Source organism: Trifolium pratense, linkage group LG3 (genome assembly GCF_020283565.1).
Source record: "Trifolium pratense cultivar HEN17-A07 linkage group LG3, ARS_RC_1.1, whole genome shotgun sequence".
Classification (NCBI taxonomy): domain Eukaryota; kingdom Viridiplantae; phylum Streptophyta; class Magnoliopsida; order Fabales; family Fabaceae; genus Trifolium; species Trifolium pratense.
Window position 1 is genome coordinate 46,779,647 of NC_060061.1, and position 12,976 is coordinate 46,792,622.

The 12,976-nt window shown below is 29.2% G+C and overlaps 2 protein-coding genes and 1 long non-coding RNA gene across 3 annotated transcripts; 1 reads left to right on the forward strand and 2 right to left on the reverse strand.

Moving 5' to 3' along the window:
• Positions 1-3,949: 3,949 nt before the first annotated feature.
• Positions 3,950-5,038, reverse strand: LOC123915257. The gene has a single exon (XM_045966398.1). The coding sequence runs from the start codon at positions 5,036-5,038 to the stop codon at positions 3,950-3,952; it is 1,089 nt and encodes a 362-aa protein (XP_045822354.1).
• Positions 5,039-10,019: 4,981 nt separating this feature from the next.
• On the reverse strand, positions 10,020-10,592 carry LOC123917183. Its single transcript, XR_006812396.1, has 2 exons — positions 10,366-10,592; positions 10,020-10,251 (listed from the first exon to the last, which is right to left on the reverse strand). It is a non-coding gene; the product is annotated as an uncharacterized LOC123917183 (long non-coding RNA).
• Positions 10,593-11,890: 1,298 nt separating this feature from the next.
• On the forward strand, positions 11,891-12,310 carry LOC123915258 (vegetative cell wall protein gp1-like). Its single transcript, XM_045966399.1, has one exon. The coding sequence runs from the start codon at positions 11,891-11,893 to the stop codon at positions 12,308-12,310; it is 420 nt and encodes a 139-aa protein (XP_045822355.1).
• Positions 12,311-12,976: the final 666 nt, after the last annotated feature.

Consider the following 12,976-nt stretch of genomic DNA (forward strand, 5'->3'; position numbering starts at 1 on the left):
ATGAATCTTCAGGATTCATATTTTAAAATTTCATCATACTATGAATCTTCAGGATTCATATTTTAAAGTTTCATCACACTATGAATCTACAGGATTCATATATCACCACGATACTTCTGGATCGTAGGTTTGTGAATTAAAAAAAAACGAGAAGAAAAAAAATCTGAAAAAATAGAATAAAAAAAATCATAGATAAAATAAAATTGTCACTTCCCATTGTTGCCATACCTTTCTTGAAATGGGAGAGACTATCGTGCTGATAACGTGTTATAAACTATTTCTAAGCATGAACAATAATATGGAAGAATAGAGAGGAAGAAGAGAAAGGGATAAGAGAAAGGAATAAACTTATTCACAAGTGTGTGTTTACATGAAAATAAGAGTGTCATTTATAGGACACACTAGGGGACAAGAAAACCTACCACATAATGGACATTCATTACATATTATTCATAACAAAACTTTAGTTTTTTCCACAATTATTTTAATTGAAAGTAATATAAATTTGATATTTTTTTAATGTCGTTGATGGATCCCCGCTAGATCTGCAGGGATTTGGGGAAATGGAGGCCCGAGATCTGGAGAATGAGGATGGAGATGGAGAGTGTTTTATAGATGGTGAAAAAGGAAATAAATAACTCCCCATTCAATCTCCGCCCCGTTGATAATCTAAATTGAACGAAAATCATATGAACATGAGAGGTTTAATTTATACTAAAAAATATGTTTTGAAGGGCATAAAAATGTTTTGAAGGGCATAGATCACATACTAAAACATATTGTTTTGAAGGGCATAAAAATGTGGGAGAATAAGAAACGTGCATTGTTCAAATAAATCAAGCTTTTAGACTCAATTATTTACCTTTATTACAAAAACCTCAGCATTCGAACTTGGACATGCCGCCATGGACTTGAGCTCAACTTGCAGGATACGAGTTTCAATTTTAAGTTGATTGTTTTTTTGAAATCAAGAATATGAAATCTCCCTTTTATAATAGTGTTTTATTTAAACTTTTTGACTAAAAAGATATATACATTTATATCGGTCAAAATTATACTTTCTCTGGTTTTAATTTTTTTTTTGACGCAATCCTCTTGTTTTAATTAAAAGCAATTTTTCACTTTTTAAATTCATTTGATAATTAATGTATTTGATCTATAATTAAGGTCAAATACATTTGTTATCCAATAAATCTGAAAAACGAAAATTTGCTTATAAAATAAGGTCAAAAGGAGTATATTTTTGTTTGACTAAATCAATATATTTTTGACCGAGATAGTATATTTATATTATTTTTATCAGTAAAAATATATTTAAATATTGTTATATAAAAATATATATTTAAATATTAAAACATTAATTTCTCACTAATAAAAACATATTTAAATATTAAAACATTAAAAAAATACAAATATTAAAATTTTGTTATTCATATACATTTGACTGATATAAACACATTCATATTAGTCAAATTATATATAACTTAATAAAAAAAATATTTAAAGATTGACGGTTTTGGTTTTTTTATTGACTTCCGTTAATATTGATGGGTCTCAATGATATATCAAATGATTTTCAATTTTTTTCAAATTTTGTATGAATGATCTATATGATATAAACTTTCAATCCAACAGTGGATTTTGTAAAATTCGTATTCGTTATAATATAATTGCTAACTTGTACACCGTGGAGGACTTTCTCCACTTGTGCATGTTAGACAAAGCCTTGTTTATAATCTATACAAAATTTAGAATTTAACTTTGTTTCTTCTTAGTCCCTATAGTTCGATACTCTTTTTTATATTACGACAATAATTTCGTACACTTGTGAGCTATCAAATTTTTGACGCTGTTAACTAATAAAAAAAACCAGGTGAAATTTTTTAGGATCGGAAAAATTTCTTATATTTTCTGTTTTCATTTTCTTTTGTCTTGTTTTGCTTTGTTTTGTCTTAGAAAGGAAAAAGATCAATTTCCTTGGAAAGGATTTACTACTACTAATGAGAGGTATGATTCTCTCACATATCTAGTCTCTGGGGTAGATGATATAAGCTCTAAACTAGAACTACTAATGTCTAGTATAAATGACTCCTCACATTGCAATGCTTGCGGTTCAATATATAGGGTACAATACCTCAAATTAACTACACTTAAAAAAAGAAACGAAACAAGTAACTTATTGCTTGAAAACAAGCAATTTGTTCAAGCATAATATGTCTAATATTTTACTTAAATAAATAATGTTTTTTAAGAAATTTATAAGTATTATTTACATGTTTTTGTTTATATTGTATTTTTAGGACTTAATGCTTGAAATATAAAAATATAAGAGTGAATTTGATGCATCTTAGTGACAATTGTAAAAAAAAATAACCGTCTTAGTGACCAAGACTCTAATTATGATAATGGAAGCCCTTATTTAACGAAGAGAACATGAATTTTCAATGTCATTAAGTGTTGGTCGTAGTCAAAAGTCAAAGAAAACAGTCACTAAAAGTTGAAGATAGTGAAAAGTCAAATTTTGCATTTAAGAGACCAAAAATCAAGCTTTTCACCATTGGAGTCAATATATTGATGCTTGTTGTTCATTGTTATTTTATGTAAAACTCTCCGAGCATCCACAATGGAGAACTCTAATTTTGAGTACTTAATTGGGTCTCACGTGGACACATCACTTATTTATTATTTTTTAATAATAGTACCTAATAGGTACTCAACTCCTCCAACCTAACACTTCTTAAAAAAAATTCTAAATGGGTCCATCAATAATTTCACATCAATTTAAAAATGTGTGTGAGTCCCATAAAAAAATATTTTAATCTAAAGTAAGGTGGGTCCAAGAGGAGAGAGAGGGTTCTTATATGAGAAGTGGTACCTAATAGGTACTCAAAGGTGTTTTGCTCCAATGGTAATACCTAATAAGTACCATGAGTACCTAATAGGTACTACACCATTGGAGATGATCTCAAAGATCTTTTGTGATGTTAATTATTATTATTATTATTATTATTATTATTATTATTATGAGTAGCTAATTTCTCGAGGTTAGGTATCGTAGATGATTCTCTTTAAAATGAATAATATTACTAAGAGTATATAGTTTATGCAACTAAAACTAAACATTTAGTTAATTTTGTGTTTAATATGTTTTTCTTTATCCGACCAATATTGAATTTTTTTTTTGATAAGAAAAAGATGAATAGATCACTTTAGATGTGTTCAAAACAATCTAAAGGATTATTATGCCATTCAGAAAAAACTAAATTAACATTGTTCCTTGTTCGGCCTATAAACCAAAACCAAGAAAAATAAATAATTTGCTCCACTAAAGATGATATGTTGACACAATCTCCTCTAAAAATAATGTTATTACGCGTACGCCAAATAATCCATGTCGTCGTCAGCCAAATTATATGACGAATTCGCTTGCTATGATTGCCTTTTGCTAATTTACCAAACAAAGTGAAATGACTTGTGACGTCCTCAAAATGGATCACATTAGTGCCCAACAAAACAAATATTTTCTGCCAAATTTGTGAAGTAATGCAGCAAGTGAAAAAGATTGAATTGATTTTAAGGGGTAAATCACTACTGACCCTAGGTTTTATAATTGAAACTAAATTAACTATTTGCAAACGTAATTGTTTTAGAAATATCAAATTTGTTATGATATAGAATTTAACGTTAATTCAAGCTTTTGATAATATATATATATAATTTGTTATGATATAGAATTTGTTATGATATAGAATTTAACGTTAATTCACCTAAGGAATTAGGGTTCTATATATTAGATAAACGAGATCGATGAACCAATGAATTAACTCGATCTATTTTGTTAAATTATTTTAACTATTAAAATTTTATTGTTATTTTTTTTTTTGATAAGCAATATATATTATAAAGGAGTACAAGGGGTACTCGAACCCTTACAATTCAAAGTCAGAAATTAAAAGCTTTGAATACAACCCAAAGGGTCATGACACCATTCTTGAAATGATAAACTAGAGTTTCGGCCATACCGACTACTAAACCAAACCCAAGAACTGAATTTAATGTCATCCAAAAGAAGAAGAGCATTTGGGAGAGCTCCCTTGAAAATAACACTATTTCTAAGCTTCCATATGTTCCAAGAAGTTGCCAGCCAAATCAAATGTCTAACCCGTTCACCCTTCTTTGATTTTACCATATCACCAAATAGCACAAAATGGTTCCAGCCTTTATTATTCGGTGGGAATCTCTTTCCTATCCACTTAAAAATCGCTTCCCAGATTCGTTTACTAAACGGGCAAAGGAAAAAGAGATGGTTGCAATCCTCATTATCAAGAAAACAAAATACACAAGATAACTCATGCACGTTATTAAGAATACCTCTATAATGTAGTGCCATTCGCGTCGGTAATCTTTCTAATAACAACCTCCAACCGAAAAAATTCACCTCGGAAGGTACATCATTCCTCCATAGCTTTTTAATAGCAATCAACACATTAGAACTTAGTTCCTCTATCTGACATTGTTCTAATAACCAATTATAACAAGACTTTACCGAAAAAAATCCTGTGTTTCCAGGGACCCATCGCCAAGTATCCTGCACATTCGCTTGTAAAGAAAAATCAGCCAACAAAACCTTAAGATCATCCAGCATCCGCGTCTCACAAACTGATAAAGGTGTAGTCCACTGCCACGACCAAATTCTCTCCCTGCCATTTCCAAATAACCTCTCTGCTACCATAGCTTCTTGTGTAGCTTCTTTTGCAAAAAGAACAGGGAATAAATCTCTAAAAGTATGGTTCCCGAACCATTTAAAATTCCAAAAACCAATATTAAAACCATTTCCAACACAGCTGCGTATATTTGAATTAAAACAGTAAGGTTCCCTCCCTTTTCCCAGACCAATAATATCCCTCCACCAAATCGATGACTTATTATCGCCCAACGACATATCCCTTCCCAAAATCTGAGTGGGTAAATGACCATATCTAATTCGAAGAAGATCAGTCCACAATGCATTATCATCCGAAAGAAACTCCACTTCCATTTGCTTAATAAGGCCTGATTAAACAAATCCAAGTTCTTCACCCCTACCTCCTTTATCCTTAGATAGACAAATCTGCTCTCATTTAACCCAACAAAGTTTCTTATCCATTTCTCCACTTTAATCATCTTGTTTTCTCCTTAGATAGACAAATCCGCTCCCATTCGAACCTAGTACCTACCGTACAGGGAAAACAAGATGATTCAAACAATTTCTAGTCACCTTTTGCAAATTAAAGTCTTTCTATTTTCGTTTCAATCAACCAATCTACAAAACCCCCCAAATTTACTATTGTTATTCATACTAAGTTAATTATAATTGTTTAGTTGAAATTCACATAATCCTTATGGAGGCTAACTTAATTATAAATTTTATTACATCAAATTTGGTATGGTTTTCAAAAAGCCATCAAATCCCGACGGAAGAAAAATTCATATCTGTATTTTTAATAGAGTTAAAATAAAAAGTAAATAAAACTCAAAAAATGTACAATGTTAGATTTATTAGTACAAGAGTTCATTATTTAATAAAATTCTCATTCTCCCATTGTTGTCAATGAAGTAGTACACATCTTCAATTTTTCAATTCTTCTTTGGTACCTAAAATATAAATTGTAAGGAGTTAACTTCCATTAAATCACAATCCATGATAAAACTAATTAAACTACACAAAGAATTAAAAAAAAAATGTAAATATCGAATTCCTTTAAAAGAAATAAAACAGACACTTATCAACCTTTGCAAAAGTGTTTATTCTCAAACATTCATAAAGAAAATCTAATCGTAAAATATCTGAAGGAAACCCGAGAAGTTTTTTGTTGACACCAATTATTTTTTTAATGACAAAATATATATATATATATATATATATATATATATATATATATATATATATATATATATATATATATATATATATATATATATATTTAATGGAATAAACATCGTGCAATACACACACACCCCAAACCCAGTTGACTATCCAACCTACACCAAACTGATTAGTAGCCTCTATCGACTCCAGCACAAAACATGTTGTAAATCAAACTTATAGACGAAGCAAAGACCCAACACCAATTAACATGATCAACTACCTAATTGAAAATCTTATTAAAAAAAATCTAGTGAAATATAACCTTGATGAAGAAAATAGAGATAAAAGGACCATATCATTTGAACTTAAACTCAACCAACCCTATAGCCAGCCTATTTCGATTATAAACTTCTAACACTCACTGTACGTAGTATAGGAACATGATTCCACCATGTTTCTTGAAATTAAAAAAAAAAAAATTAAAATCAAATTATTAGGTACACTTGATATAGAATCATGATAGAGTTTTCCTCACCCATTGAATACATTTACTGTTGGAACATGATGAAGGAATAAGAGGAAACTTGGTATTGAAGTAAACACATTTGTTAGAACCATGTGTAGTGTGAATTGAAAAAAGGCTCTTTGAGTCCCACATTGGAAAAATCACACCACTTGGTAGTGTTTATATATCACAAGGTGGCAATCCAAGGGTGTGCCCTTGGGGTACCCACTTTTGTAAGAAAGGGAGACCACACACAATGTCGAATATCACGCGCGCGCCGCCGGCCGGCTCGGCTCGGTTCGGGCTTGGGCTTGGGTGATATATTAATTTTTTAATACTAAGAAATTTTTGAAATTTAAATTTCTTTTAGTGTGTCCCTTAATTCGCACATGTTAAATGTGCTAAGACCAAGTCTGAACAGATTTGTATCTGTTAAACGGTCAAATAATACGTGTGCCTGCGTGTCCTATTTTTTTGCCACGTTTGGAATTTTGACTGAGTTATCTCAGCTCCTAAAAATCCTCTGATTTCAGCTCCCTACTTGCCTATAAATACACTTCACTTTCTTCAGTTTTAAATATTTGTTGCATGCAAAGGGAGGAATTATTGTTGTTTCATATTTTGAACGGTTTAAACCGTAGAATTGATATTCGCATATCAATTAGAGTGGTTCGAAATTTTCGACCATACTTGGTGTTATTCTGGCCGATACTACAGTGCAGTAGTTTATCGGTATTTCCTTTGAAAACGGCTGTTTTATCCTGGGGACTTCGCGGTTGATATACTACAGTGCACTATTTCGAGTAGTTCCGCGAAACGTCTTAAAGAAAGCGACCTAGTACGCGACTCAGCCAATAATAGTTTCGTTGCCAATTTTGAAAATTCGTTTTTCTATTTTTTTTTAAGTCAGTAAACCGTTTTACAACATTTACAAATGGTCTTCATACACTCCGGACGTTCCATATGTCCAGGGCACATTTCTCTTGGGCAATCAAAATCAATAAAACATCTATAAATCGCTGTAGTAAAAAAACAAGAATAAATGAGTATAACTAAAATCGAACAAAATATCGAGGGTGAAGTAAAAAAGAAAATTTTAAAATTTTAAAAATAATTTACAGTTGGAGTTCGTCGCTATAAAAAATAGAGAAAGAAAGATAAACATAGCATAAATAAATTTGTCAGTTTCAACCATAATTCCTCCCTTTGCATGCAACAAATATTTGTATCACTTTGTAATTTATAAAGCTCATCTTGTCCTTAGACCATTTAAATAGATTTGTTTTTTTATAACATTTAAATAGGTTTTAGAACTTTATGTAGGTTCAAGAAATTCTTCCTAAAATTAGAACCAGAGAATTAAATGTCTCTTAATTAAACTAATGTGTTGTCTTTGTCCCTTTATCACACTAAGAAACAAGGTCACAATTTTTTTTACCAATCATAAGAAGTCATTATTTTTATAACCTTTCATAATAGGAAAGAAAAATCAGAAAAGATGAATAATATTTGTTGGACAACATACTCATGCTTTAATTGAGTGTAGGGAGGTGTGTCACATGAATATATCACTAAAGTTTCGTGATTTCTAGTTTAACTTTTTTCACCAATATCCTCTCAACATTTTATGTTTAGAAAAATCTTTGAGCAAGTTATGTATAAGATTATAAAAAAAAAAAAAAAAACACATAACTCATTACTTCATGTTGGTTTGTATCACGAATAGATCTTTTCAAATTTAGCGCAGCAGAAATGCGATTTTAATTTTTTTTTTTTTTGTTTTTTGTGATTTACAATTATTGGATGAAATTTAGAATGTTATCCACATTTTGTCAAAAAAAGAAAAACTGGTTATCCTCAGCTAGAGTTAAGGATCATCTTAAGGAACTTGACCAAAAAAAAAAAGGATCATCTTAAGGTATTTTTTTGAGTTGTTTATTGCTCTCTTATTTTCGAAGGGCTATTAGTGTTTGTGGGATATATCCTTAATTGAGAAATTTGTAATTCAAATGTTAATTACAAGCGTTCGATGTTCCGATTAAGTTATATGTTTGCAATCATTTTACAAAATATGGCAACGATTTAAAACGTCATTTTGGAAACGGACTTGAAAGAAAAAAATTTACTCTGATTTTAAATTCAAGTATTTAAACTCTAAATTTTAATTTAAAACATAAATTTAGTTCTTAAACTTATATTTACAGATTTTATTTTGAATACTCTAAAGATAATTTTTTTTTTCTTTTAAGTCAAGTAGTCTAGTGGCTAAAAATTATTATATACTTTGAGTTTTTTTTTGCAAACATTATATACTCGAGTTAAAAGCAGCAAACAGAAAACGTATACCCTAACTAAATATTATTAAAAGATACAAGATAAATTTTGGGGACCATACCAAAATCCAATATAGCAATAGTAAAAAAATCAAGGCTTAAATATGAAAACAGTCCCTGTAATTACGGCTTATTTTGATTTTAGCCCCTGCAAAATATCAAAAATTTTAAAAATGTCCTTGGAGTGAATTTTTGGCTGACATGTCAAGTAATTGATGATTTGGCAGATGCTAACTAGGAATTTTGATAATGTGGAATTAACATGTCATTTTTATTTAAAAATAGAAAAACGGAAAATAACATGTCAGATGTTTAAAAAAATTATATAAATAAAAATTGAAAAAGAGAAATAGAAACTTAATATACTTACAATATATATATATATATATGAATTAAAAATATATTAGATTTAAAAAAAATAAAATTATCCAATACTGTAGAAGAAAGAAAACACGCAAGAAGAGAAAAACGCAATTTCTGTTCATCTTCTTCAAATCGCAGAGTTCTTCTTCTGTTCATTTTCTTCAATCGCAACTTTTATTCAGGAACCTTAATTTTTGCCCCTTTCTTCTCTGCGTTTTTCTTCTTTGCGTGATTTCTTTCTTCTATTTGATAATTTATTTTGTTATTTATTTTTTAAATCAGATATATTAATTTTTTTGTAAGTATTTTAAGTTTCTATTTCTATTTTTTAATTATTTTTTTAAAAATCTGACATATTATTTTCCATTTTTATATTTTTAAATGAAAATGACATGTTAGTTCGACATCATCAAAAATCTTAGTCAGTATCTGTCAATCCATAAATTACTTGACAGGTCATCCCAATATTCACCTCAAGGAACTTTTGAAAAGTTTTGGTATTTTATAGGGACTAAAATCAATTTTTTTTTGCAGGGATTTAAATCAAAACAAACTATAATTGTAGAAACCATTTTCATATTTAAACCAAAAATCAATTAACATGACCAATTGTCTCGTTAAAAACTTGATAAAGTAAAAAAAAAATACAGTTTAAATGAAGAAATAAAATAACCACATCTTTTGAATAAACTCAGGCAGCCCTAGCCTATTACAGTTATAAGCTCACAAATAAATCTACAAATAAATATATAAATAAAGGATTTTTCTATCATGTGCAACTTTGCACATGTTAAGAAATTTAAAATAGTAAGTTTACATTGAAACTTGTACATTTCATATTAAATGTTTGATTTTATAATAAATAATAATTATTTTTTATTAAATAGTTACTATTTTTAGTTACGTTAACATGTGCAATATTTCACATGTTAGACAAACCAATAAATATATATATATATATATATATATATGCTTCTAACACACTAGTAGGAACATGATCCCACCAAATTTATTGAGTTCCAACAAAATTGCAACTAATTGAATATTGTAGATTGACATTAGTACTTTCTTGGTCTAGAACTTTTACAAAGGGTCATCCATCCATCGAAAACATTTACAAATGCTCTTCTTACACTTTGGTTCAAAATAACGTCGGCACATATCATATGGACAATCCAAGAAACTCTTACAATTAATAATCTCTATAATGAAAAGAAAAAAACAAAGAAGAATAAGTTAGTGTAACTAAATTGGAAGAAAAATATATATCGAGAATGAAGCAAAACAATTTTTTTGAATAGGATAAAATTACTTACCGTCGGGGACGTAGATCTCAGCACTCCTCGCAACAAAAAATAAAGAAATAAAGATGATAATGACATAAACAAACTTGACAATTCCATTCATTATTGTTCTTTGTATGTAAAAAATATTCTTATCACTTTGTAATTTATAACTTATGAAAAAAAAAACTTTGTAATTTATAAAACTCATCTTATCATTGCACCATTTAAATAGATTTTATCAAGCTTACGTAGTTGTTAGAAACCCTTGTTCTAAAAATTTAAATTATTATTTTTAAATATTTCTTAATTAGGTTAATGTGCAGTCTTTGGCCCTTTAACATGCTAAGAAACAAGGTCATAACAAAACTTACCAATCAGAATTTATTTTACTAAATTTCCAATTAATTATAACCTTTCATGATAGGAAAATGAAAATCACAAAAAATGAATAATATTTTTGGACAAAATATTTAAGTGTATTAGTTAAATACTAAATGTCGTGCATTAGTTGTTATCGAGTGTGTTTTTTATCAAAGTGTTGGGGATTCTTAAAATTAATAATCTTGTTAGCGGATCAATTCCAAATGAATAGTTATTGAACACATTGTATAGTTTTTATGACCTTTTGTATAATTCAATATTATATTCCTTGATATGTGTTTATAAAATAGAGGCACATGACCATGCATTTACCATTACACAAGGGTCCAACAAAAATTACTCTCGTTAGAGACAATGTTTGATGAAAATAAAACTTCTCATGTTGAACACATAATGATTTCGGGTCAAAGAGTGACATACATACAATACTATTAATATGTATGAGAATATAATTTATAAAACTTACATAGCATACTATGTAATATTTAACTATTTAAGGTTAGTTTAAGGTTAGATGTAAAAACTAGATGTCTCATATCTAAATTAAATCTGTCGGATATATATGATCATCCAGGGAAAAAAGATTTGGTGAAACTGGCAAAAATGACTTTTGCCAGAACTATAGCTACGTTCAACCGGCTTGGTGTACATTGAAAATTCAAAACGAATATCCAAAAAAATTCATAACGAGGTTTTTCTTTTAATCATCTTATATATACAAAAAATTTACCACAACTTTTTAACGGTAATTAATCTCAATCGAAAAATTTATGATATATAAAAAATTAATTTTTATTTTTTAACTGAATTTTTTTAATACACGAAAATCAGAAATGAAATATATAACCACTTGTTTATTTAAGGGATTTTTTTTTTTTTACTACTTTATATAAATTCGTTGTTGGTATATTAACGGCTGTACACAACTAGACTTTGCATATTCTTTGTTATTGACACTATAATAGTAATAAATAATACAAATTCAGTGTCACGTACGGAAAATACTATGCTTAATTTGATGGATAATCCAAAGGAATGGTTTGTTTAACTTTTCTAATGTTTTTTAAATTGTTCTATTAAAGGTTAATGCATGATCAAATTCATCATCACCCGTAAGCATCCTCAAAACTAAATTAACTTTCATACATTAATTGTGCTTGGTTTGAGGAACATAATGGTAAGAATAATGAGAAGTGGCACCATAAATCTTCTTTTACTAGTTTTCTTATTTACAAATTTATTACACTCTTTTAATGCTCAGCCAGCCCCATCTCCTAATTCGCCATCGCCGGCTCCTAATCCAACTCCACCTTCGCCTACACCAGCGCCGCCTGTTCCAACTCCTACACCTTCTCCTTCTCCAAATCCTAATTCTACTCCACCTTCTCCTTCTCCAAATGCACCGAAACCGGCAGCTCCTGCGGATGGTCGAGGAGGACCGGCTGGTCTAAGTGGCGGTCAAAAGGCTGGGATAGTCATTGGAACACTTCTAGGAGCAGCTTTGTTAGGTTTCTTTGGAATGGTTTGTTGGAAACGCCAAAGTAACATAAGAAGAAACCGTTATAGTAATGCTGCTAGGAATATTGAACTTTGAAGTTAGATATATTAAGTATTTGTTTTGTTCGATTTTTCTTGTTCAATTAACTTTCATCCAATGCATTTTTTTCTTCTTTTACTTTACTAATGTTTAAATTGGATATTTCATAACTATATTTTACTATTGATATTGATATAAAAACCTCATTTTAAAAAGACAATGATATTTAAACCCGCATAATTCTTAAACATCTTTTTTTTTTCTTTTATCTTTTTTATAACATTAATACGTTAAATTAAATACTGATACAAAATATGAGCGATTTTGAAAGAGATGCTAGCCAGAGAAATGTTATTTGGAGACACAACTTTTAAGACAAAAATACAATACATTCGGGTAATTTAGTCGTACCTTTTTTTTGGGTTTACAATGTTGACGATGAGGATCGAACCTAAGACTTCATGCATATTACCCAAATTCCTCACTACTAGATCAAATCTAGTGACTTAATTTAGTCGTACTAGTATTTTACTTTTATAGAACTTTTATTAATAGCACCTAGTTTGGAATCAATTTAGTATGCACTCTACCCTCCTTTTAAGAAGGGGTTGAGATGGAAAAATACACCAAATAATAGAGAGCTCCATTTTGAAGCTAAAGAGGAGCGCACCCAGAAAAATAATTTGCTGTGATGAATTAATTTTTTTTTTACGAATGTTGTGA